This window comes from Anomaloglossus baeobatrachus, chromosome 6 (genome assembly GCF_048569485.1).
Source record: "Anomaloglossus baeobatrachus isolate aAnoBae1 chromosome 6, aAnoBae1.hap1, whole genome shotgun sequence".
NCBI classification, from domain to species: Eukaryota; Metazoa; Chordata; class Amphibia; order Anura; family Aromobatidae; genus Anomaloglossus; species Anomaloglossus baeobatrachus.
In genome coordinates, this window is record NC_134358.1 from 399,220,655 (window position 1) to 399,245,873 (window position 25,219).

A 25,219-nucleotide genomic window follows, 5' to 3' on the forward strand; every position below is an offset into this window, starting at 1 on the left:
GTCTCCTATGTGTTGTGTGTGCCTCCAGTGTCTCGTATGTGTTGTGTGTGCCTCCAGCGTCTCCTATGTGTTGTGTGTGCCTCCAGCGTCTCCTATGTGTTGTGTGTGCCTCCAGCGTCTCCTATGTGTTGTGTGTGCCTCCAGTGTCTCCTATGTGTTGTGTGTGCCTCCAGTGTCTCCTATGTGTTGTGTGTGCCTCCTGTGTCTCCTATGTGTTGTGTGTGCCTCCAGTGTCTCCTATGTGTTGTATATGATTTATCAAGTATTATTATCACAAAGAGTTGACTGCGCTTCAGACCGAGACAGAAAAGCAGTTGTGAGAAGAAACATGATTAGTATCATCCAACATCACAGCCGCACCAAAGAGAAGCCGCTTCGGCCGCCACAGTAGGGGTGAGTTAATTGACCAAATATAGCCGGGTAATTTTCACATTGATAATTTTGTGCGGCCCCCGAAGGTTGGTAGAAATTTCCAAATGGCCCCCGGCTGAAAAAAGGTTCCCCACCCCTGCTCTAATACAACGCACTTTCCTACACAACTGTATAGGAGTATTTCTTCTGGAGAGCTTCCATGGCGTGACACAGTAGAATGCTAAAGATTAAAAGGCAAAGTTCATCCTGTGTATTTTATAGCAGCATCCATATATTCTTTGGATTAGTCAACTATAGAGAGCAGGGGATTTGTAAACTGACCTGCGGTTCATTTGTACTCAATCTATTTACTATTTAAAGTTTTTGCTGTCTCTGAATAGTTAACATAGACTAATGGAATAGCTGGTCAAAGACAAACATATACCATCCAATAAAGTAGTTAAAATTTTATTAGTTCACATTGGTATAATAAACTTGTAGTATACTTTTCATGGACAATTCATTTTCTGACACAGTTTCAAATACAAATAATAAGCACATGTGAAAAATCATGGAAAACATTAAAGGGACCTTCTAGCTCACACACACAAAAATCCCAATAAATGAATGCTACAGAGTTAAATACAAAGCACCATCCTTTTTGAATGTACTACAGCAGTCCCTCCAATTCTCAGTCCCAATTTTGATAGTCTAAGGGTATGGCGGCACTTTGCGTTTCCACCTGCGTTTCTGCTGCTTTTTAGGTCCGTTTCGAGCTGCAGCGTTTTCATGCCAAAAGGCATGCGTTTTGCTTTTCCATAATAGACTCTGGAAAATGTAGATTTCTAGACCGCACTTTGCGTTTTAAAGCGCTGCGTTTAATTTGCATAATTTGTGGCAAAACCCATGCATTCAAAGAAGCAGCATGTCAATTGTTTTTGCCATTTCTGCAACGTTTTGCTAACATTGAAGTCAATGAGAAATGGCAAAAACCAAGAAACTTCAAATTTCCTGCGTTTTACCTGCTTTTTAGGTGCAGAAAACAGGCGTTTGTTTGTTTTGCTTTTCTAACATTAAATTAATGGAATCATATGTCCCGTTACACACACACATAATCCGACAATTACCGTAAATGAAAGAAAATTATGATTTTATTGCTATTTTAGCATTAAATATAAAACCGCTATAATTTCATGAAATATAACTTTTTTCTTTATTAATTCACAAAATATAAATGTATTGGGTTTTTTTTCTCTTTTTTCAGTCTGTTTGACTGTGTAATCTTTATTTAGCAGTGTCTTGATGTTCAAAACGCATCTGTCAAAACGCAGGTGAAAAAGCATGTAAAAAGCGCTGAAAACGCATCAAAAACGCGGTAAATACGCATGCGTTTTTAGCGCTAAATTTCTGGAAAAGGCAACTTTGGCTAAATCAATTAAGACAAAAACGTGCGTTTAGAACTGCAAGTAGGACGACGCAAAGTGCGGTCATAGTCTTATACATTCTTTTCCATGATTGTGCATGGAGAAGAGTGTCTTAGATTGCCAATGTATTCTATGCATAAAATAGTTCTGAGAAAAGGAAAGTCATTAGAGAAATGAAGATTAGTCTTGAGAAATAGAGAAACTATGCCAGAAAGATGGGCAGCAGACATTTTCCTCTGCATTTTGTGAAATTGTGATAGGGAACAAAAGATGTGCTATTCCCATCTTCAAGATCCTATCCCAATATGTAGTTTAATATTACTATTATTATTATTATTAATATAATAATATTAGCAAATACCTCTAACTAAAAATGTAATATAGTTCTCCTGATATAGCCATGTCTCTTACCTCATGTGCAGGGCATTGCAGGACCTTAGGTATCTATGTTTATGACCACTAGTAACTAACTAAATAACTGTCCTTTATGAGTGGTCGTAACTATGGATACCTAAGCTACTGTGATGCCCTGCACATGAGGTAAGTGACATAAGTAATCAGGAGAGCTATACTACATTTCTAATTGGAGGTAATATTATTATTACATCTACTACATATTGGGATAGGATTTTGAAGATGGCAATATCCCTTTAAATGTAAAGAAATATTTAGAAATATTGTGGTGCTTGAAAGTTTGGGAATCCCTTAGAATTTGTGATATTTCTGCATACATTTGACCTAAAACTGTATTAGATTTTCACGTAAGTCCTAAAAGTAGATACAAATAAACAAATCAAAGAAATTAATAAAAAATATTAGACTTTGTAATTTTTAAATGAGGAAAATGGTCTAATATCACCTGAGTATGAGTGTCAAAAATATCTGGTGTGACTCCATTGTGCAGCAATGATTGCATCCACACATTTCCAGTAATTGCAGGTTAGTCCTGCTCATCAGCTTTTAGGAATTTTAGCCCATTCCTCCCTACAAAGCGGGTTCATCTCTGTAATACTGGTGGGTTTTCTCCCATGAACTGCTCACCTCTGGTCCTTCCACTATATTTCTATAGGACTAGGGTGAGAACTTTGATATGGATATTCCAAGGGTAAATAATGGTCATGGATATCCTTAATTTGTGCAAAATACAATTATGAATTGGTGGAGTCCGAATTCTTTAGAGATGTTTTTTAACCTTTTACAGCCTCATAAGCATTAACAACTCTTTTTCTGAAGCCCTCGGAAATCTTACTCATTCGTTAATCTACTTCTAAGACTTGTGGGAAAATCTGACGTAGATTTAGGTCAATTTTATGCAGGTATATGGAAATCACCACAGTAAATATGTAATGCATATAACAGCATATGCAAATAATTAGTATAGGTATCCAAGTCAATGTAATAAACAAATAAGAAAATGTATTGGTGGTAAGAGGAAATCTCATACTGGGGTTAGAAAGTATAGTCATAATGCATTTACAAAGAATCATACACAACCGAACTCCAGTGATTGTACAAGATAGCATTTATATGGATATAACAGTAGCAAACACAAATTTCTTTAGTAATAAACCTGGACATGCACTTTTGGTAAATGTGAGTGGATCCATAATATTATTAGTGATACAAAGGTCTGATAAGATGAATTTTAACTTGTCTGAACACATCTTGGTGAATTGCTAAGACCTCATGGACTACAATTCAAAACTGTAATTTGGCCCACCATCATTCCAGTGTTTCTTATTTATTTTTTATTTCTACGACACAACATTTTAGGAGATCATTCCAACCTAAACAAAGAGGTTTTGCTCTTCATTTTTAATTAATACCATACAATCTAGAGATAGCTAGCGTACAACAAATACAGACCCTAATTCATCAATGTCTTTGTACCTTTTTTTCTGGAGTATAAATGTTCTTATGTTTTGTGTCTTATTCATTATTTAATTTGTGTCTTTTTGAAGTTCATTTTTCTTGATATATTTTTATTTGACAATATGGCCGGGATTTTTCTTATTGAAATCTTTAAGTCTAAAGTGGACTTTACACACAGTGACATCTCTAGCGATGTCGCTGGTGAAAGCACCCGCCCACATCAGTTGTGCGTCATTGGCAAATCGCACAACATCGCTAACACCCATCACACATACTTACCTGCCTAGCGACGTCACTGTGGCCGACGAACTACTTCCTTTTTAAGGGGGCGGTTCGTGCGGCGTCACAGAGGCGTCACTAAGCGGCCACCCAATCAAAGTGGAGGGGTGGAGATGAGCGGCCGTAACATTCTGCCCACCTCCTTCCTTCCTCATTGGCGGCGGCCGCAGGTACATTGTTGCTCCTTGTTCCTGCGGTGTCACACATAGCGATGTGTGCTGCCGCAGGAACGACGAACAACCTGCGTCCTGCAACAGCAACGATATTTGAGATTAGAACAACGTGTCGACGATCAATGATATGGTGACTATTTTTGATCATTAACGGTCGTTCCTGCGTTTCACACGCTCCGACGTCGCTAACGAGGCCGGATGTGCGTCAAGAATTCCGTGACCCCAACGACATCTCGTTAGCGATGTCGTTGCGTGTAAAGCGGCCTTTAGTCATCATTCTGACTTTTTTGAACCGTCGCAATTTTTTTGCACTGTTGTAATCCAGTGCCCTAGAAGAGAATAAAATCTGTCTAATTTTATTTTCTGAAGACTAAAGGGGGCTTTACACGCTACGACATCGCTAATGCGAACTCGTTGGGGTCACGGAATTGGTGACGCACATCCGGCCGCATTAGAGATGCCGTTGCGTGTGACACCGATGAGCGATTTTGCATCGTTGCAAAAACGTGCAAAATCGCTCATCGGTGACATGGGGGTCCATTCTCAAAAATCGTTACTACAGCAGTAACGAGGTTGTTCCTCGTTCCTGCGGCAGCACACATCGCTCCGTGTGACACCGCAGGAACGAGGAAGCTCTCCTTACCTGCCTCCCGGCCGCTATGAGGAAGGAAGGAGGTGGGATGTTATGTCCCGCTCATCTCCGCCCCTCCGCTGCTATTGGGCGGCCGCTCAGTGACGTCGCTGTGACGCCGCACGGACCACCCCGTTAGAAAGGAGGTGGTTCGCTGGTCACAGCGACGTCGCCGGGCAGGTAAGTATGTGTGACGGGTCTGGGAGATGTTGTGCGGCACGGGCAGCGATTTGCCCGTGTTGCGCAACAGATGGGGGCGGGTACCCACACTAGCGATATCGGGACCGATATCGCAGTGTGTAAAGTAGCCTTAAGGTGTGACATTTTAAAGGACAATGAGAAATTTTGCTTTAAAAATAACATGGATAAAATAGTATACACATTCTTCAAGATCACTGTGTAAAAACCCTTATTAAAAATAACAACATTATTATTATTATTAGTGTTATTTATAGTAAAGGCTTTTATAAGGCAAGCCCAAGGCATTTGCATACTTTTTTCTCTATGTTGTTGTAAATTCTTTCAGTATATGATGCACATAAGGCACATAAAAAGCTCAAAGACAACATAAAAAAAAGAGTAGCAAAATTCCTCAACCTGCATGCTGCATTTTGAAGAAAAAAACAGACATAAATAAAACAAGACAAGAACCCAAAAACCTGTGCAAATGTTGAATCTAGGCCACAGTGTCAAGTGGATTTCACAAAGCCTCACATTTATTTCACATAGTGCAGAGATAGTAACATTGACAGATACTTGAATGCTATATTGCTCAAAATACCCTTCTTTGATCATATTAAACCAAACTTTTCCCACAAAGATCCAATCCGGATCAGGAATGTGCTATGTATCGTTCACACACACTGCTTACTTACGTAGTGTCCAATATGGTTCTGAGATTGTCATGAATTCCTCCCGTAATATCAGTGACCTGAGAGTGCCTGTTTTTACTGCAGACGCACCTCCTACCCTGCTTATCTGACAGTGGTTTGGGTCTATGTGGTCTGGCTGAAAAGCAAATCATTAAAGTTGACCAAATGCCCAATCAGTACGTGGGTTGTTCTCCTTAAATCTCCTCCTTTTAATCTGTGGACTGAAGTTATATGTTTTGACCGGACTATGTTCTTCACTATTTTTCACCCTAGATATCCACACTGATTTGATCCTTACACTGCCTGACACTTCTTCATGCTTCACATTAACCCTCAGGTGTTTGCCCAAGCTTCCCATTACTGATATAGGGATCTGATTCTGGCCCTATATCTATCCTTCTAGTGCAAGCGTGGCTTATTTGGTTTAACCTCTTAGTTTCCTCCAGACTTTAGCAACTACCTCTGAAATACAACCCAGGCACCCATGTAGAGAGGGCCAGATCCTTGTATGGGGGTTGAAGAGTGAAAACCAGGAGGACCCTGACCACCTTTTCCTACTTTCAGTTATCAGATTTGTTGCACTGACACAATATGCTGCGTGAGTTGCTTCAGTATATTTTTGTATAACCATGCATTACAGACACTGTGAACAATTCTGTATATAATACAATTTACAGGGTCCTAGATCACAAAAATGATGCCACTGGAAATTATCAACATGATTCTTCAGCTGTAATTGAGGAGGATAATGGTTTGGTTAATTAACAGTTAGTCTCTGTGTAGTCAGATTATATATTTTATATTAGACTATTGTTTATTATTAATTATTAGCAATGTAACAGATGTATATAGTAGAATATCAACAAACCCTGTAAAATATCTTCATATCTCATAACTTACATGTGCTTGTTATACAGATACCGATGACAGCATACTATGCCATCACTAAATTTTATTGTTGTCTCGGCAAACCCAGACTTTAAATGTTATCATTAGTGCAATATTTTGTAGAAGTGCAGCTGCATGAATTATGGTGGTTTTAATTGTGCAAACATATAGTATATTGCTTTCTAAAACATGCATGTTACAATACAGCACACACTGATATAGTTAACAGTAGCAGTAGCTCTGGGTGGGCCCCTGTGATAGCGAGGCCCAGAGTAACCGTATCTCTTGCCCCCCGGTAGCTACTCTACTGGGCAGAGACCTTTACTCCAATGATGTGTGCCTTACCAGGATGCTTCCAGTCATTTTGATAAAATAACTGTTTTCTTTGCTGCCACAGATCTTCCAGTTCTCTGAATGATGAGCTCTTTATAACTCTACCCACAGCACTGATTTGCTGCTTTGTATGTATGCTGTAGGCCTCTGTCACACGTTCGTGCCTCCGGTACGTGTTTGGCAGTTTTTTCACGTAGTGGAGACACGTACACACGTGGACCAATGTTTTCCTAATGTATTGGACACACGTAAGTATTTTTGAACGGAACTTACGTGTGTCCGTGTGTTTCTCACGCCGACATGTCCACGTTTCTCTGGTATCACGGGTGTCACACGGCCCGCACTCGTACCACACGGATGTAGTGTGGATGTGGTCCCGTGTGACACGCGCCGGAGAAAAGACACGTGTCAGAGAAAAAAAATAACAAATCATTACTCACCTTCTCCAGCCCTCCTGTCTCTGCCGCTGCTGTCACTTGCTGCCGACCGCCACTCATTATGCTCATTGAATATTCACTTCACTGCGGCTGAAGCAGCAGCAGCGGGGAGTCGGCAGGACTGGAGACCGAAGATCAGCACCACGGACAGCAGCAAGGACCACGTGAGTATGCAAATTACTTGCTCTCCGTGTGTTATCGCAGATAGCACACAGAGAACACACGTGGCCCGCACGTACCAGAGACACGTACTTACCAAATGCAACACACAGGGAAAATACGTGTCTCGCAGCACGTGCGTGATTTCCACATATGTGTGGCACAGGCTGTACATGTCAGGAAGCTACTAATCAATGGTAGGGGTGGGTTTATACAGATCAAAAGGACTACATGGCACGGGAGAACTAGTCCTCCAGTGATAATCTCCTGCTGATAAAACAATAATTTTAATGGCACTATAAGAAGCAGCCCCATAAGTGTCACATCACTGGAATCAGGGTATCTGCCATCACATCATGCTGCTTCTTGATTAAATACGAAACATCTATTGACAGGTTCCCTTTATGTTCTCATGTATACTGTGTTTACCAACCTCATTTATAGTTAGTGAACATGGTGCAGACTGGGCATCATTATCTTGATGAGACATATTTTAATAAAAAGATTGCTTCAAGAGAAGAAAATCTTTGTAATGCATCTTTGCTAAGAAAAGAACCTTGGAAAGTTGTGATATAGGCCATTGAGTCCGGTGGGTTCTGTTTTAGGGTACATCCCAAAGCTATAATTGTAGCTTTTGACCAATTATTACATGAGAAAATCTAAATTACATCTAGCAATTTGCACATGAAACATCCTCACCCCTCCTGCAGATATCATGAAAGCCTTCTTACATATAGTGTCAAGTGTTGCACAAATTGTTATGCTTCCTAAATATCAGCATTTGCATTACAGCATTAAAGACCATACTATATAAGTAAGAAGTCATACTATATAAGTAAGAAGTCATACTATATAAGTAAGAAGTAGACATGTAAACGCTAACAGTTTCAGCAGCCGTCCCTCATTAACTCTTGCCGTGCTGTCAGACAGCTGCCTGGAGGGTTGAATACAGAAGGATCTTTTATGCCTAGCTGTAAGTCAAAGAATCGTGTAGAGGTTGTCATGCTTTCGTTCTTGGTGTAGGTTTCTTGTACAGGGTAGCAATCCCTATCCGTGTAAACTCCAACCCAGGTTTCATCTGTTTAAAACAAATACAAAATGGGAATGAAAATGATGTAAATTGGAAAATATTAAAATAATATGTAAATTCATAATATCAATGTACATTACATTTATGGCATAAAGTATCCAACATTAGTATGTAGTCCCGTTAGCTAGATTAGGGTTGCCAACTTGACTTTTTATTTTATCAAAAAATCACAGACAGACAATATTTTTTACTGACACATTGAAAAACCATAATCATTATGATAATAAGTGATCTATGTCTACAGCTAATAATTCTGATATGAAGACTGTGATGTCACCACTAGGGGGAGTCAGCACAGTGTGTGTAATAAGATCCATCAGACTGTAGAACCAGAGCTGTCTGTAACGAATATAACCACTATAGGGAGCCCAGGCCCATGGCGTCCTAGGCAACTGAATGGTTGTTAAGAGGAGTCGCACTAACCGGGTGAGAGGCTAGAGAGGAAGCACAGTACAAGGGAGGAAGCGGAGTCAGGGTCAGGGCCAAACCAGAGGTTGGTAACAGGGAGAGCAAGCCGAAGGAGGGGGCACAGGGACGGGACAAAGAGCAGGAGAGGGGCACAGAAGGTAAGACAAAACAGAGGAGCTGGGAGACAGGGAGGTCAGACAGAACAGACGTCAGGGAGGTCAGGAAGGGTTGGAGTAAGTAATGGACAGAATCTAGAGCACTTACAGGAACCAGCCGCGCACACTGCAGAGCAGATCTATAACTGGCAGTATGATGATGGAGGGGACATCCTGATATAGTGGTGAGCTCCTGGGAATGAAGCATAGAAGGAAAAGCTCCTCCCATAGGTAATGCAGACAACATGATCAGGTGACTGATACAGCTCTGGCACAGCAGAGTGCAACACTATCGTGACAAAGACATTATCTGTATTCGCTGTAAACTGATGACAATTACAGTCTAAATAATCTGTAGAAGTTTATTCAGCTTCAAATAAAATCACAGATGCCTTACAATTTTTCTCATGGACACGGCAAAAAAAGGCCATTGTATTCCTCAGTTGGCCACCCAAGCTACATTACATCACTGATAGAAAGTTGTAAAAAATAGTGCAGCTGTAGTTTTTTGTCAGATCATCAAAAATACAAATTGCTTATTAACCCTGCACATAATGTATAAGACTAAAGCGGGCTTTACACGCTACAACATCGCTCAAGTGATCTCGTTGGGGTCACGGAATTTGAGACGCACATCTGGTCGCTTTAGCGATGCCGTTGCGTGTGACACCTATGAGTGATTTTTCATTGTCGCAAAAATGTGAAAATTCGCTCATTGGTGACATGGGGGTCCATTCTCAAATATCGTTACTGCAGCAGTAACGAAGTTGTTCCTCGTTCCTGCGGCAGCACACATCGCTCCATGTGACACCACAGGAACGAGGAACCTCTCCTTTCCTGCCTCCCGGCCACAATGCGGAAGGAAGGAGGTGGGTGGGATGTTACGTTCCGCTCATCTCCGCCACTCCGCTCCTATTGGGCGGCGGTTCAGTGACGCTGCTGTGACGTCGCTATGACGCTGAACGAACCGCCCTCTTAGAAAGGAGGTGGTTCGCCGGTCACAGCGACGTCGCAGGGAAGGTAAGTCCGTGTGACGGGTCCGGGCGATGTTGTGCTACACGGGCAGTGATTGGCCCGTGTCGCACAACCGATGGGGGCGGGTACGCACGCTGGCGATATTGGTACCGATATCGCAGTGTGTAAAGCGGCCTTAAGGGCGGCATCACACGGTACGCTATATCGGGCGATATGTTGTCAGGGTCACGGATTCCGTGACGCACATCCGGCATCGTTAGAGATATCGTACCGTCTGACACCTCCGAACGACTGTGAACGAGCAAAAATACTCACCTTATCGTTGCTTGTTGACACGTCGTTCATTTTCATAAAGTCGTTCCTCCTTCTGCGTGCTGGTAGTTCGTCGTTCCCGTGGCAGTATACATCACTCCATGTGACACCGCGGGAACGACAAACACAGCTTACCTGCATCTCGCCGGCAATGCGGAAGAAAGGAGGTGGGCGGGATATTACGTCCCGCTCATCTCCACCCCTCCGCTTATATTGGCCGGCCGCTGTGTGACGTCGCTGTGACGCCGAACGTCCCTCCCCCTTCAGGAAGAGGATGTTCGCCGCCAACAGCGAGGTCGTCCGGGAGGTAAGTGTGTGTGACAGGGGGTTAATGACTTTGTGCGCCACGGGCAACTAATTGCCTGTGATGCACAAATGATGGGGGCGGGTATGATCGTTCGTGCGATCGTACGATAGATCGTACCGTGTGACACCGGCCTAAGTTTACATGAGCTTGTTAAAAATTCAACCAATTTTCATCACAAAAAGGGTTGATGTCTCAACTGTATTATCATTAGTATACAATTTACAGTGCCTACAAGTAGTATTCAACCTCCTGCAGATTTAGCAGGTTTACACATTCGGAATTAACTTGGCATTGTGACATTTGGACTGTAGATCAGCCTGGAAGTATGAAATGCACTGCAGCAAAAAAGAATGTTATTTCTTTTTTTATTTTTTTTTAAATTGTGAAAAGTTTATTCAGAGGGTCATTAATTATTCAACCCCTCAAACCACAAGAATTCTGTTTGGCTCCCCTAAAGTATTAAGAAGTATTTCAGGCACAAAGAACAATGAGCTTCACATGTTTGGATTAATTATCTCTTTTTCCAGCCTTTTCTGACTAATTAAGACCCTCCCCAAACTTGTGAACAGCACTCATACTTGGTCAACATGGGAAAGACAAAGGAGCATTCCAAGGCCATCAGAGACAAGATCGTGGAGGGTCACAAGGTTGGCAAGGGGTACAAAACCCTTTCCAAGGAGTTGGGCCTACCTGTCTCCACTGTTGGGAGCATCATCCGGAAGTGGAAGGCTTATGGAACTACTGTTAGCCTTCCACGACCTGGACAGCCTTTTAAAAGTTTCCACCCATGCCGAGGCCAGGCTTGTCCGAAGAGTCAAGGCTAACCCAAGGACAACAAGGAAGGAGCTCCGGGAAGATCTCATGGCAGTGGGGACATTGGTTTCAGTCAATACCATAAGTAACGTACTCCACTGCAATGGTCTCCGTTCCAGACGAGCCCGTAAGGTACCTTTACTTTCAAAGTGTCATGTCAAGGCTCGTCTACAGTTTGCTCATGATCACTTGGAGGACTCTGAGACAGACTGGTTCAAGGTTCTCTGGTCTGATGAGACCAAGATCGAGATCTTTGGTGCCAACCACACACATGACGTTTGGAGACTGGATGGCACTGCATATGACCCCAAGAATACCATCCCTACAGTCAAGCATGGTGGGGGCAGCATCATGCTGTGGGGCTGTTTCTCAGCCAAGGGGCCTGGCCATCTTGTCCGCATCCATGGGAAGATGGATAGCACGGCCTACCTGGAGATTTTGGCCAAGAACCTCCGCTCCTCCATCAAGGATCTTAAGATGGGTCGTCATTTCATCTTCCAACAAGACAACGACCCAAAACACACAGCCAAGAAAACCAAGGCCTGGTTCCAGAGTGAAAAAATCAAGGTGTTGCAGTGGCCTAGTCAGTCTCCTGACCTTAACCCAATTGAAAACTTGTGGAAGGAGCTCAAGATTAAAGTCCACATGAGACACCCAAAGAACCTAGATAACTTGGAGAAGATCTGCATGGAGGAGTGGGCCAAGATAACTCCAGAGACTTGTGCCGGCCTGATCAGGTCTTATAAAAGACGATTATTAGCTGTAATTGCAAACAAGGGTTATTCCACAAAATATTAAACCTAGGGGTTGAATAATAATTGACCCACACTTTTATGTTGAAAATGTATTAAAATTTAACTGAGCAACATAACTTGTTGGTTTGTAAGATTTATGCATCTGTTAATAAATCCTGCTCTTGTTTGAAGTTTGCAGGCTCTAACTTATTTGCATCTTATCAAACCTACTAAATCTGCAGGGGGTTGAATACTACTTGTAGTCACTGTATATTGTGTGCACAATTATTAGGCAATTTATATTTTTGAGCACTGATTTTAGTTTTTACCAACTACAGTGCTGTCGATCAATACAAAAGGTTAATTGGCCTGAAACCTAAAAGAAAAAGGTTTTGTCTTTCTTAGGCCTCTTTTTCATGTTCATGAAAACCACGCATATTGCCCTCCGTGTGCCGTGTGCTAACCGTGATAACACACGGAGAACAGGAAATTTCTGCTCACCTGACAGCAGAGGCAGAGACAGCAGCGGTGGAGAAGGCGAGTATAGAAAATAATTTTATTCCACAGGCATGTGTGTTTTCTCGGTACGTGTCACACTGATGTCACACGGATCATAGCCTTGTGGTCCATGTGACACCCGTGTTGCCGGAGAAAAATGGACATGTCTACAAGTGGAGCACACGGACACATGGTCCATGGCAAAACACGTACGTGTGCGTAGACACATTGATTTTAATGGGTCTGCGTGTGTTCGTGTCTCCGGTACGTGTGAAAACGGACGTCACATGTACCGGAGACATGGATGTGTGAAGGAAGCCTTAGGAAAATATCTGTCTGTGCATAATTATAGGACAACTATTAGTGTACAGAATAACTATGCATGTAAATGAAAAACATAAATATGCCCATCGCAATCGTTAAATTATATCTGTTAAAGTGAGAATAATAACCAAATATATGAAAATGTACAATAATACATTTTTGACATTTCAAAATAAATATTAGTTATATAAGCCTTCCATCAATAGAGTCTGTCAGTTTCTTAATCTGTAGACTATCAACTTTTTGGGTAACACCAACCACAGCTTCCCAGACACTGTTCAAAGGTGATTTCCTTCACCATGAATGTCCTGTTTAAGAAAAGCCCAAAACCACAAGTTCTCTTTAGGGTTTAGGTCAAGTTGAGGAAGGGGTCATGTCATTATTCTTTCATATTTACAACCTTTACTAGCTAGCCAAGCAGTGGAGTACTTCAATGTATGCGATCGAACATTGTTCTACATGAAAATCAAGGTTTTCTTGAAAGATGACGACTTTTTTCTCTACCACTGCTTGAAAAGAGTTTTTTTCTAAAAACTGGCAGTAAGTTTGGGAGTTTATTTTAAGTACATTTTCAAGCTGAAAAGGTCCATCTGGTTCTTCTTTAAAAATATGAATCCATAGCAGTACCCCATCTCCACCTTGTTAGCTTCTGAGCTAAAGAGAAAGTCTGTGGCCATTACTGATGCAGTCACAGGCCCACTCATTTGTTTAGTCAAGAGTCACTGTCATGAGTCCACCAGTGCATAAAAATCGGTCTTCAGATATTTCTTGTTTCAGTCTTGACTAGAGATGAGCGAACCGATCGCGGTTTGGCTCGAGCTCGGTTCGCCGAACCGAGGTCTGGTTTGCGTTCGGTTCGGCGAACCGCTCGAACCACATAGGAAACAATGGGAGGCAATCACAAACACATAAAAACACCTCGAAAACACCCTCAAAGGTCTCCAAAAGGTGACAAACAACTCACAACACAACACAAACATATGGGAAAGTGACAAGAACAAATTCTCATGCGAAAACAAAACAGCGTTACGAGGAACACAGATATAGAAATGGCATGCCCTTCTAAAATCTTGTAAAACACCGCAAGGTGACTCCAAGCGGAGTCTCCCTTTTTTCCAAAAATTGGGCCACACAGACACCCACCCCTTCAGTGGCAGCACTTGTGCCCCAGTTGTACACTTCACAGGTAGATTTGCATCAAGCACATTCAAAAATACGCCATCCTTAACCGTCCCCAGGATGGCACCGGGGTAGGTAGCAAAGTCTTTGCTGAAACATGATTTGTTCATCTTGGCTCCTTTTTAAAAACACAGCAAGCAAGACTCCAAGCGGAGTCTCCCTTTTTCAAAAAATTGGGCCACACAGACACCCACCCCTAGAGTGGCAGCACTTGTGCCCCAATTGTACACTTCACAGGTAGATTTGCATCAAGCACATTCCAAATACACAAGCATTTACTCTCCCCAGGATGACACAGGGGTAGAAAATTCCTTGTGGATCCATGACTTGTTCATTTTGATGAACGTTAGTCTGTCCACATTGTCACTGGACAGACGCGTGCGCTTATCTGTCAGCACACACCCATCAGCACTGAAGACACGTTCAGAGACAACGCTGGCAGCTGGACACGACAAAATCTCCAAGGCGTAAGTGGAGAGCTCTGGCCGTTTTTCAATATTTGAAGCCCAAAATGAGCAAGGCTCCATTTGCAAAGTCATGGCATCGATGTTCATTTGGAGATACTCCTGTATCATCCTCTCCAGCCGTTGACTATGTGTCAGACTTGTTGTCTCTGGTGGCCTTGCAAAGGACGGTCTACAAAAATTATGAAAAGATTCAATAAAATTGCTGTTACCAGCACCAGATACGGTGCTGCTGGTACGGGTAGACTGTTGAAGATGATGAGACCGTCCCATGTTTGTCAAGTTACAACTGGGAGATTCACTCCGTGCACTACGGTTGTTTGGTGGAAAAGCCGAGTTAAGATCGAGTAACAGCTTTTGCTGATACGCTGATACTCCTGCATACGTGCGTCCCTTTCTATGGCTGGAATTATGTCACAAAATTTGGACTTGTACCGGGAATCTAATAGTGTGGCAAGCCAGTACTCATCCTCTCTTCTAATGTTGACAATACGAGGGTCATGTTGGAGGTAGTGCAGCAAGAAGGCGCTCATGTGCCTGGCGCAGCCATGCGGACCAAGTCCACGCTGTGTTTGTGGCATAGAGGTGCTAACCATTCTTTCTTCCTCTGACATCTCCCCCCAACCTCTTTCAACAGAAATTTGACCAAGGTCTCCCTCATCCGCTGAGTCTTCCATGTCCATGGACAGTTCGTCCTCCATTTCTTCATGTTCTCCTGATAAAAGAGAGTAGTAGAATCGGGTGTCCAAGCCGCGCCAAATGACCAATCGATCATGGAAGTAGGAGATAATTGTAACTTTAATTGAGCATAAGTCAACGCGTTTCAGAAGCCACCGCTTCCTTCCTCAGGACAAAGATAGCAAAAGTACAACAAATCTGCTGCAAAGAGGAGCCTTACAGCTTTATATACACAGTAGTGACATCATGATCCACCCCTTTTTGAAAACAATCGGCGGGAATCTTGTACATTTATAAAAAACAGGTAGCAAGGTATGTTACATGCATCCATTTTCTTAGTATATTTATCAAATTCATATAACATTGTCCCATGGATAAAAAAATATATATAAAGACATCAAATGATGAATAAAAATAATAAAGAACAAAAAACTGTGTGTTCAATTCTTTGGTGTCCATAGAAAAAACATTTATCTTATATTGGTGTGTAGATGTCAGTGAAAAATTCCCTGGAAGTGCCCCGAACACCCTAAGAGTAGTCGGGCAGCTCCAGAGGCCGGCGTACTAAATGCTGATGGCCGTGTAACAGGTCGTGCCACAGAGCAGAGGTGGTGAGAAAGTGTGGGAAAGAAACCCTGGTTCTGAAAGAATCTATATACGTGCATAAGTATATATGTGAAAAGGGGGTATACATGAAAATATATTATCAGGAGAAATAGTGTATACATGGACTGAAAAATGAATAAGAAGAAAAGACCTATCAGATAGGAGAAGAAAAAATGAAAGAAGGAAGAAATGAAAGAATCCAGAAGAATTAAGGGTCGTGAACGGTAAGTGAGAATATATAACAGTACGGGGGAACAGAAACGTCAGCCCGATGGAAAGGACTGATCTCATAGTGTATATAGAAAACAGCGCTGTCAAAGAACCCGAGATGGCCGGCATGTGAAGGGGGTTCAAAGTAAAAATGAGGGGGGGAGAAAAAACTAGAGAAAGCAATGAATAAAATCATCGCTCTCTGATGTTCGTGAGCTCAGATTAATTAAGGTCCAAAAAAGGTTACCAAAAAATCAGTTTCAGAGGATACGGAAAAATTACAGTCTAGATAGAGATTTTAACCTACAAGCCGACATTTTAAAAGAGAGATTTTTAGAAAAAGATTATCCACGTTCACTGATTAAAAAGGCGTATCAAGCTAATAAGGATTTGACCCAAATAGAATTGATACAACACAAAAATCATCCAGGTAGGGAGGCTAAGCATAATTATTCCTCCAATTTCCTGACTACGTATAGTAATGACAGTGATATAATTAAAGGTATCATCAGTAAACATTGGGGAATTCTCCTGAATGACCCCTTTTTGAAAGATACTATTCCGGAGAAACCAGGGGTCACATATCGCCGAGCATCAACTCTAAAAAATCATTTGGCCCCTAGCCGTTTGAGAGAGGTGAAAAACACTGAGCCCATTAATAATAGGATTGGAGCCTTTAAGTGCTTCATGAAAAATTGTCTTTGTTGTAGTTCCATCGAGCACAAAAGGCTCCATTTCAGTTCGGTTTTAGGGGGTGATGTTTTTTCTATAAAAACGCATCTGACTTGCCAATCTGAATTCGTAATTTACCTGATTGAATGTGAATGCAAGAAACAATATGTGGGGAGAACGACCCAGGCCCTGCACAATAGGCTTAACTCCCATAGGCACAATGTAAAAATAGGCTATATGTTACATGGACTTTCAAGACATATCACTATAAACCATAGAGAGAAGTCCAAACTTAGAATCACGCCTATAGAACAGATACCCGTTTTTTCCCACAACCGAATTGAGGCTCTAAAGAGAAAAGAAACCTACTGGATTTATAAATTGAACACACTGAAACCTTTGGGTCTAAATGAGGTGACAGATTTATTCTATTAGACCATAAACAAACATAATATTCCTATGTTTTCTACTGTCTATGGAACTTACTATGTTACCCGATGTACATTTCTGTCTTTATTGTTATTGAGATCACTATACAATTAATATGTGATGACCCCTTTTTTTTTTTCATTTGGCTATATTTATATATATATATATATATATATATATATATTTTTACTATACTTGCATATGTTTTTAATTTAGGGAACACTATATTGATTTTGATTTTAATTTTCACAATTAAATAATTTTACATTAGGAGATTTTTATATTCTTATATAGTATTATCTATTTTTGAATGCATTCTTTTAATCTATATTTTAATCTATCTTTTAAAGTAATCTTACTAATTTTAGTGCTTATCCCCTTTCTAATTCTCCAGTATATTTTTTCACTCTTGCTTTGTTACCCTTCACTTGCAATATGCTCCTTGGGCATGCGCACGGGCTTTTTTCTCACGCTAGTGAACTTGTTTCACCCCAATTGACTTCAATTATGCACTTGCTCCCTATGCCGTAAGGAGCATGCGCGTCTTATTTTATTCCCACGCTCTCGACCTTAATTAATCTGAGCTCACGAACATCAGAGAGCGATGATTTTATTCATTGCTTTCTCTAGTTTTTTCTCCCCCCCTCCTTTTTACTTTGAACCCCCTTCACATGCTGGCCATCTCGGGTTCTTTGACAGCGCTGTTTTCTATATACACTATGAGATCAGTCCTTTCCATCGGGCTGACGTTTCTGTTCCCCCGTACTGTTATATATTCTCACTCACCGTTCACGACCCTTAATTCTTCTGGATTCTTTCATTTCTTCCTTCTTTCATTTTTTCTTCTCCTATTTGATAGGTCTTTTCTTCTTATTCATTTTTCAGTCCATGTATACACTATTTCTCCTGATAATATATTTTCATGTATACCCCCTTTTCACATATATACTTATGCACGTATATAGATTCCTTCAGAACCAGGGTTTCTTTCCCACACTTTCTCACCACCTCTGCTCTGTGGCACGACCTGTTACACGGCCATCAGCATTTAGTATGCCGGCCTCTGGAGCTGCCCGACTACTCTTAGGGTGTTCGGGGCACTTCCAGGGGATTTTTCACTGACATCTACACACCAATATAAGATAAATGTTTTTTCTATGGACACCAAAGAATTGAACACACAGTTTTTTGTTCTTTATTATTTTTATTCATCATTTGATGTCTTTATATATAAATTTTTTTATCCATGGGACAATGTTATATGAATTTGATAAATATACTAAGAAAATGGATGCATGTAACATACCTTGCTACCTGTTTTTAATAAATGTACAAGATTCCCGCCGATTTTTTTCAAAAAGGGGTGGATCATGATGTCACTACTGTGTATATAAAGCTGTAAGGCTCCTCTTTGCAGCAGATTTGTTGTACTTTTGCTATCTTTGTCCTGAGGAAGGAAGCGGTGGCTTCTGAAACGCGTTGACTTATGCTCAATTAAAGTTACAATTATCTCCTACTTCCATGATCGATTGGTCATTTGGCGCGGCTTGGACACCCGATTCTACTACTCTCTTTTATCTGCCATACCCGGGGACCGCTGCCGTGACTGTGGAGTGACATACATGCGATTATAGGCGTTGTGACTGTCACAACCCCTATAGGTGAGTACCACTTTTCCCTCTTGATACCCCCCCAATCTACCGGGGTAAGACCCTATTGCGCTTCTTTTTTCCACAGTTTTTTTCATGTTCTCCTGCACCTTCCTCAACATTTCGCCTGCTACCATGCGCCCTTGTTGATTCCTGTCCCCCATGGTCCCATGCCTGCCGCCTTGGTGAGGATGAACGTCTGGACCTTGGTGATGTTTTGTCTTTTGCGCATATGAATCCTTCTGTAGTTCCTCCCCCTCCTGTTGTCCCACCCCCTGACTCCGTATAGTGTTTAGCGTGTGCTCCAGCATGTAAATGACTGGAATTGTCATGCTGATAATGGCATTGTAAGCGCTAAACATATTCACCGCCATGTCGAAACTGTGCAGAAGGGTGCATAGGTCCTTGATCTGAGACCCCTCCATCAGGGTGATCTGCCCCACCTCTGCATCTCGTTGGCCCAGGCTATACGTCATGACGTATTGCACCAGGGCTCGGCGGTGTTGCCACAGTCGCTGTAACATGTGGAGAGTCGAATTCCAGCGTGTCGGCACATCGCATTTCAGGCGATGAACCGGCAGGCCGAAAGACTTCTGGAGCGATGCAAGTCGCTCAGCTGCGGCGGTTGAACGGTGGAAGTGAGCAGACAGTTTTTGTGCCCTGTTCAGAAGGCCATCTAGGCCGGGATACTGTGTTAAAAATTGCTGGACAACAAGGTTCAACACGTGAGCCATACAAGGCACGTGTGTCACCTTGCCCAGGCGAAGGGCCGCACCTAGGTTGGCAGCATTGTCGCACACAGCCTTAACAGGCTGCAGGTTGAGTGGAGACAACCATTTACCAAACTCAGTCACCAGAGCTGCCCACAACTCAGCCGCTGTGTGACTCTTAGTTCCAAGATATTTCAAGACAAAGACCGCCTGATGCCGTTGCGCTTTGCTGCCAGCATAGTAATGAGGGGTGCGTGATTCCTTCTGCGCAGTTCCAACGCTGGTGGCCTGACCAGGCAGGCTTGGGGCGGAGGTGGAGGAGCCAGTCAAGGTTGAGGAGGCAGAAGCAGTGGAGGTACTTGGACAGACAGAGGACTGACGCCCAAGTCGTGGGGATGGCAAGACTTGTGCAGCAGACCCTTCACCATCTATCACCATAGTTACCCAGTGCCCAGTCAGCGACATGTAACGTCTCAGTCCATGCTTACTGGTCCAAGTATCGGTGGTGAAATGCACCCTTTCACACACAGAGTTTCTCAAGGAAGCGGTGATGTTGTGTGCGACATGCTGGTGTAGCGCAGGCCTTTCTTAGAGAAGTAGTGGCGACTGGGCATCTGGTACTGGGGCATAGTGACAGACATAAGGTCTCTAAAATCCTGTGTGTCCACCAGGCGGAAAGGCAGCATTTCGGTAGCCAGGAGCTTGCAGAGGAATAAAGACAACCTCTTAGCTTTGTCATGGGTCGCAGGAAGTGGCCTTTTATTTGACCACATTTGAGGGACAGAGATCTGGCTGCTGTGTGTAGACGGTGTTGAGTAGGGTGTCCCTGGAAAAATGCAGGTTTGTGAGGAAAGTGCAGGCATAGACATGATGTTGCCTTCATCCAACGTTGGTGCTATCGATGTCTGAGAGAGCTGTACACACGCACTTGTTTCCCCTTCCAAACCATCTGACGACCTACCAAGCAAACTGCCTGTTGCGGTTACAGTGGTGGAGGTTGTGCGTGGAAAACCAGGTGTGACAGCTGTCCCCACAGTCCTAGATGATGAAGAGTGTGCGGATGTGCATTGCAGCACGGTGAGCTTCCCACTGGGGCATATGATATTTATTCATGTGACAATTCATGGAAGAAGTTGTCAAACTGCTGAGATTAATGTTAATGTTAATGGAGCTTTGCCATCTTCCCCACGGACACAAACTTTTTTTCCTTTTCCAACACACCTGTTCCCCTTTCCACCAGCATCTGTCATTTTGCCACTCATTTATATTGCGACAAGATTGTGCACTTAAAATGTGTTAGTAAAAATTGAGAGGTGGTGTAGATTGCAGCGGTGGTCTACCTTTATTGACAGCAGAATAAACAACAATAACTATCCCGGACAATGCAACTATGGCCCTTAAACTGGCAGCACAATTTGCTAGTATAATCGCTTAGTAAAAATGAGTTTGAGTGTGAATGCAGTGGTGCTGCAAATATCTTTGCACCAGTGGGACACTAATGAAGTCCAACAGCCACTTTTAGGATGCCACTAAGTGTTACGGGGGGCTGTCTGATAATAACCGAAAGGAGTATCAGACAGTCAGGGTCCACCGTGCAAAGACTTTGCTGCAGACTATGGCAGAGTGCAATACCTCTATTAACTCACAGAACGATATAATAAGTAAGTAAAGCAATTCCTCCCTTACTTGGAGGGTGTGTGGAATGATCTCTGTTAATATTCACAGAGACAAAGGCAATGTGTGCGAAATGGCACCTACCTAGGTCCGCTCTTCTAGTGGTGCAAAAGAGACGAACAGCAGCGTAAGCCGCACAAAGCTCCTACCTGCGTTCGCTCCACTAGTGTGCGAGGACACGAACCACTAGATATGGCACCTGCCTAGGTCCGCTCTTCTAGTGGTGCAAAAGAGACGAACAGCAGCGTAAGCCGCACAAAGCTCCTACCTCTGTTCGCTCCCCTAGTGTGCGAGGATACGAACAACTGCCAGACGCAGTATAAGGAACGTTACCCTAGCGGCAACGTCCACCTACGAGTAGAATCACAAGGCCCAGCCAGACCATGTGCCTCAGGCACCTGCCTATGTCCGCTCCCCTAAGAGGTAAGGATACGGACAGCAGCCGAAGCTGTAAGGTATAAGAACGCTACCCTGCCGGTAGCGCTCACCTAGCATAGACAGAGGAATGCCTAGAGGAACGCGCACAGAGCGTCTACTCATATGCATGAACCAAGAGGACTGAGCACCATGCGGCGTGTGTCAGGGTCTTATATAGACTCTGTGCCTCATCCAAGATGGAGGACACCAGAGCCAATCCGCTGCCAGAACGACAGGAGTGACGTCATGCTGACCTATCACCGAGCAAGACGTCACAAGCACATGACCAGCGACCAATCGGCATAAAAGGTGTCAGAGACATGTGACCTCGTGTCAGCGATGATGTCACCCGCACATGTGCAATGGCTCCAAGATTGGACTTAGTCTCCAGCGCTCGCACATGTGCAGTAGCAAGAAATCTGGACTTAGTCTCCAGCGCTCGCACATGTGCAGTAGCAAGAAATCTGGACATAGTCTCCAGTGCTCGCAGCAACCGTAACAGTACCTCCCCCTCAAGGGCCCCCCTCCCGGCGACGCAGGTAATCGGCAACTAAGTCGGGAGCATGGACAGCCTCCTCAGGCTCCCAAGAGCGATGTTCCGGGCCATAGCCCTCCCAATCTATCAAGAAGAACCTGCGCCCTCTAACCATCTTAGAACCAACTATGGCTCGTACCTCATAGCTAGAGCGAGAGGAATCAGAGGCAGGAGAGTGCACTTCACGAGCGTGAGGTAAAATAGCCGGCTTTAGCAGTGAGACATGGAATTTGTCATGAATCCTAAGATGGACAGGTAACTTCAATTGATAGACTACAGGATTTACCTGTCGAAGAACCTCATAAGGACCCAGGAAGCGAGGAGCAAATTTGACAGAGCTCACTCTAAGTCTCACGTGTTTTGCAGAGAGCCACACAAAGTCCCCTGGAGAAAAGACAGGAGCTGGGCGACGAAACCGATCGGACACCGTCTTCATACGGTCCTTAGCTGCTTGGATCGACTCTTGAGTCCGATCCCAAACCTCTCTGGCATTAGTTGCCCAGTCGGCCACAAGAGGAGGAGGTGCAGCAGCGGGAAACGGTACCGGTACCCTAGGGTGTTGCCCATTATTGAGTACGAACGGTGTCTGCCCAGTGGCCTCAGCCAGCGAATTGTTAAGGGCAAATTCTGCCCAGGGTAGGAGGGAGGACCAGTTATCGTGGTTCTCAGCAACAAAGTGTCGAAGGTATATAATCATGGATTGATTGGTACGCTCAACCAAACCATTGGTCTCCGGATGGTATGCCGAAGAGAGATTCAACTCAATTTGCAGAAGGCTACAAAGATCTCGCCAGAAACGGGAAGTAAATTGCGGGCCTCTATCACAAATGATACGATCTGGCATCCCGTGAAGCCTAAAGACATGCTTGAGGAATAGTTTGGCTAGTACCCTGGAAGATGGGATTCTCGATAACGGTACGAGATGAACCATCCGGGAGAAATGGTCCGTAATGACCCACACAAATCTATGTCCCTGTGAACATGGAAGATCACCCACAAAGTCCATGCCTACCACCTCCCATGGTCTATCTGGCACTGGTAAAGGATGCAAGAGCCCAGCCGGTCTCTGCCGTAATGAACGGTTGCGAGCACACGAGTAGCAGGAACCGACATATCTCTTGACATGGCTGGCTAAGTGTGGCCACCAATACCACCTCTCCAGTAACTCTCGTGTCCGCCTAATACCAAAATGCCCACCCACCTTTGAGGTGTGGGCCCATGACAGTATATCATTCTGTCTATCAGGCGGAACAAAGGTCTTGCCCGGTGGGATTTGGTCTAACGTCACAGGGGAGAGCGTATGAAAAACCCTGGAGGGAAGGATAAGATGAGGTTCGTCAATGTCTTCCTGGGTAGAAAGCATAGAGCGAGACAGGGCGTCTGCCTTGTTATTCTTACTCCCAGACAGATAGTTGATGGAGAAGTGAAAGCGGGAGAAAAACAAGGACCAGCGGGCTTGGCGAGGATTCAGACGCTGAGCGGTTTGTAAGTACGTCAGATTCTTATGGTCTGTATAGACCTGGAAAGGGTGTTTCGCTCCTTCCAGCAAGTGACGCCACTCCTCCAAGGCTAATCTCAAGGCGAGCAGTTCCCTATCCCCAATGGTATAGTTTCTCTCTGCCGGTGAAAAGGTTTTCGCAAAGAAGAAACACGGCCTTTTTCTACCTGCACCGTTCTTTTGATACAAGACCGCACCAGCACCCACTGAAGAGGCATCAACCTCTAAGAGGAAGGGCTTACTCTCATCGGGTCTTTGAAGAACGGGAGCAGTTGAAAAGTGTCTTTTTACTGCCTCAAAAGCCTGAGATGTCTCAGTAGACCAGGCTTTGGGATTAGCAACTTTCTTAGTCAAGGCCACCAAAGGGGCCACCAAAGTAGAAAAATGGGGTATGAACTGCCTGTAATAATTTATGAATCCTAAGAAGCGTTGCACCGCCTTCAAGGAATGAGGTTCGGACCATTGCAGGACAGCAGAGAGCTTCGCAGGATCCATAGCCAGACCCTCTTGTGAGATAATGTAACCCAAAAAAGGCAATGAGGACTGCTCGAATACACATTTCTCGAGTTTAGCAAACAATGAGTGCTCCCTTAAACGGGAAAGGACACGAACGACATCCTGACGATGAGTCTCCAGATCAGGAGAAAAAATCAGGATGTCGTCCAGATACACCACTACTGAGGATAACAGTAAATCCCTGAACACATCGTTTACGAAGTCCTGAAATACTGCGGGTGCATTACATAACCCAAAAGGCATGACGAGGTATTCATAGTGACCGTCTCGGGTGTTAAAAGCGGTCTTCCATTCGTCACCCTTTCGAATTCGTACCAAGTTATACGCACCCCGCAGATCCAACTTCGTAAAAACTTGAGCTCCTCTCAGTCTGTCAAAGAGCTCCGAAATTAAAGGTAATGGGTATTTGTTCTTTATTGTGATTGCGTTGAGACCCCTGTAATCTATGCAGGGACGCAAATCACCCTCTTTCTTCCGAACAAAGAAAAACCCAGCTCCCGCGGGAGAGACAGACTTACGAATGAACCCCTTCTCTAAGCTCTCTCTTATATAGGTCGACATGGCCTCCGACTCAGGTATCGACAGGGGGTAAACCCTGCCTTTCGGTGGAACCGAACCTGGGATAAGGTCTATGGCACAGTCATACGGCCTATGGGGTGGAAGAACCTCAGCGCCCTGTTTGGAGAACACGTCAGCGAAATCCAAATAGGGTGTAGGTATGGGAGAGAGATCAGTTGATGCAACCGCAACGACCTTAGGTGGTAAGGGAAGACATCGGGACTGACATTTCGAACCCCAACTAATAATGCTGTCAGACTCCCAGTCAATGTGAGGAGCATGAGTCCGAAGCCATGGAAGACCCAGAAGGACGTCGTCTATACCCTCAGGCAAAACAAGAAAAGAAATCTCCTCTATGTGACCCTGAGACAGGGAAAGGCGCAAGGGAA

General features: G+C 43.7%; 1 protein-coding gene across 1 annotated transcript in view; it reads right to left on the reverse strand.

Annotated features, from left to right (window-relative positions):
* Positions 1–803: 803 nt before the first annotated feature.
* Positions 804–25,219, reverse strand: part of EPDR1 (ependymin related 1) — a 104,396-nt gene continuing 79,980 nt past the window's right edge. The window contains exon 3 of the mRNA XM_075315125.1: positions 804–8,497. Within this exon, the coding sequence (XP_075171240.1) occupies positions 8,307–8,497 (191 nt within the window). The 3' untranslated portion in view covers positions 804–8,306. The remainder of the gene's footprint in view (positions 8,498–25,219) is intronic.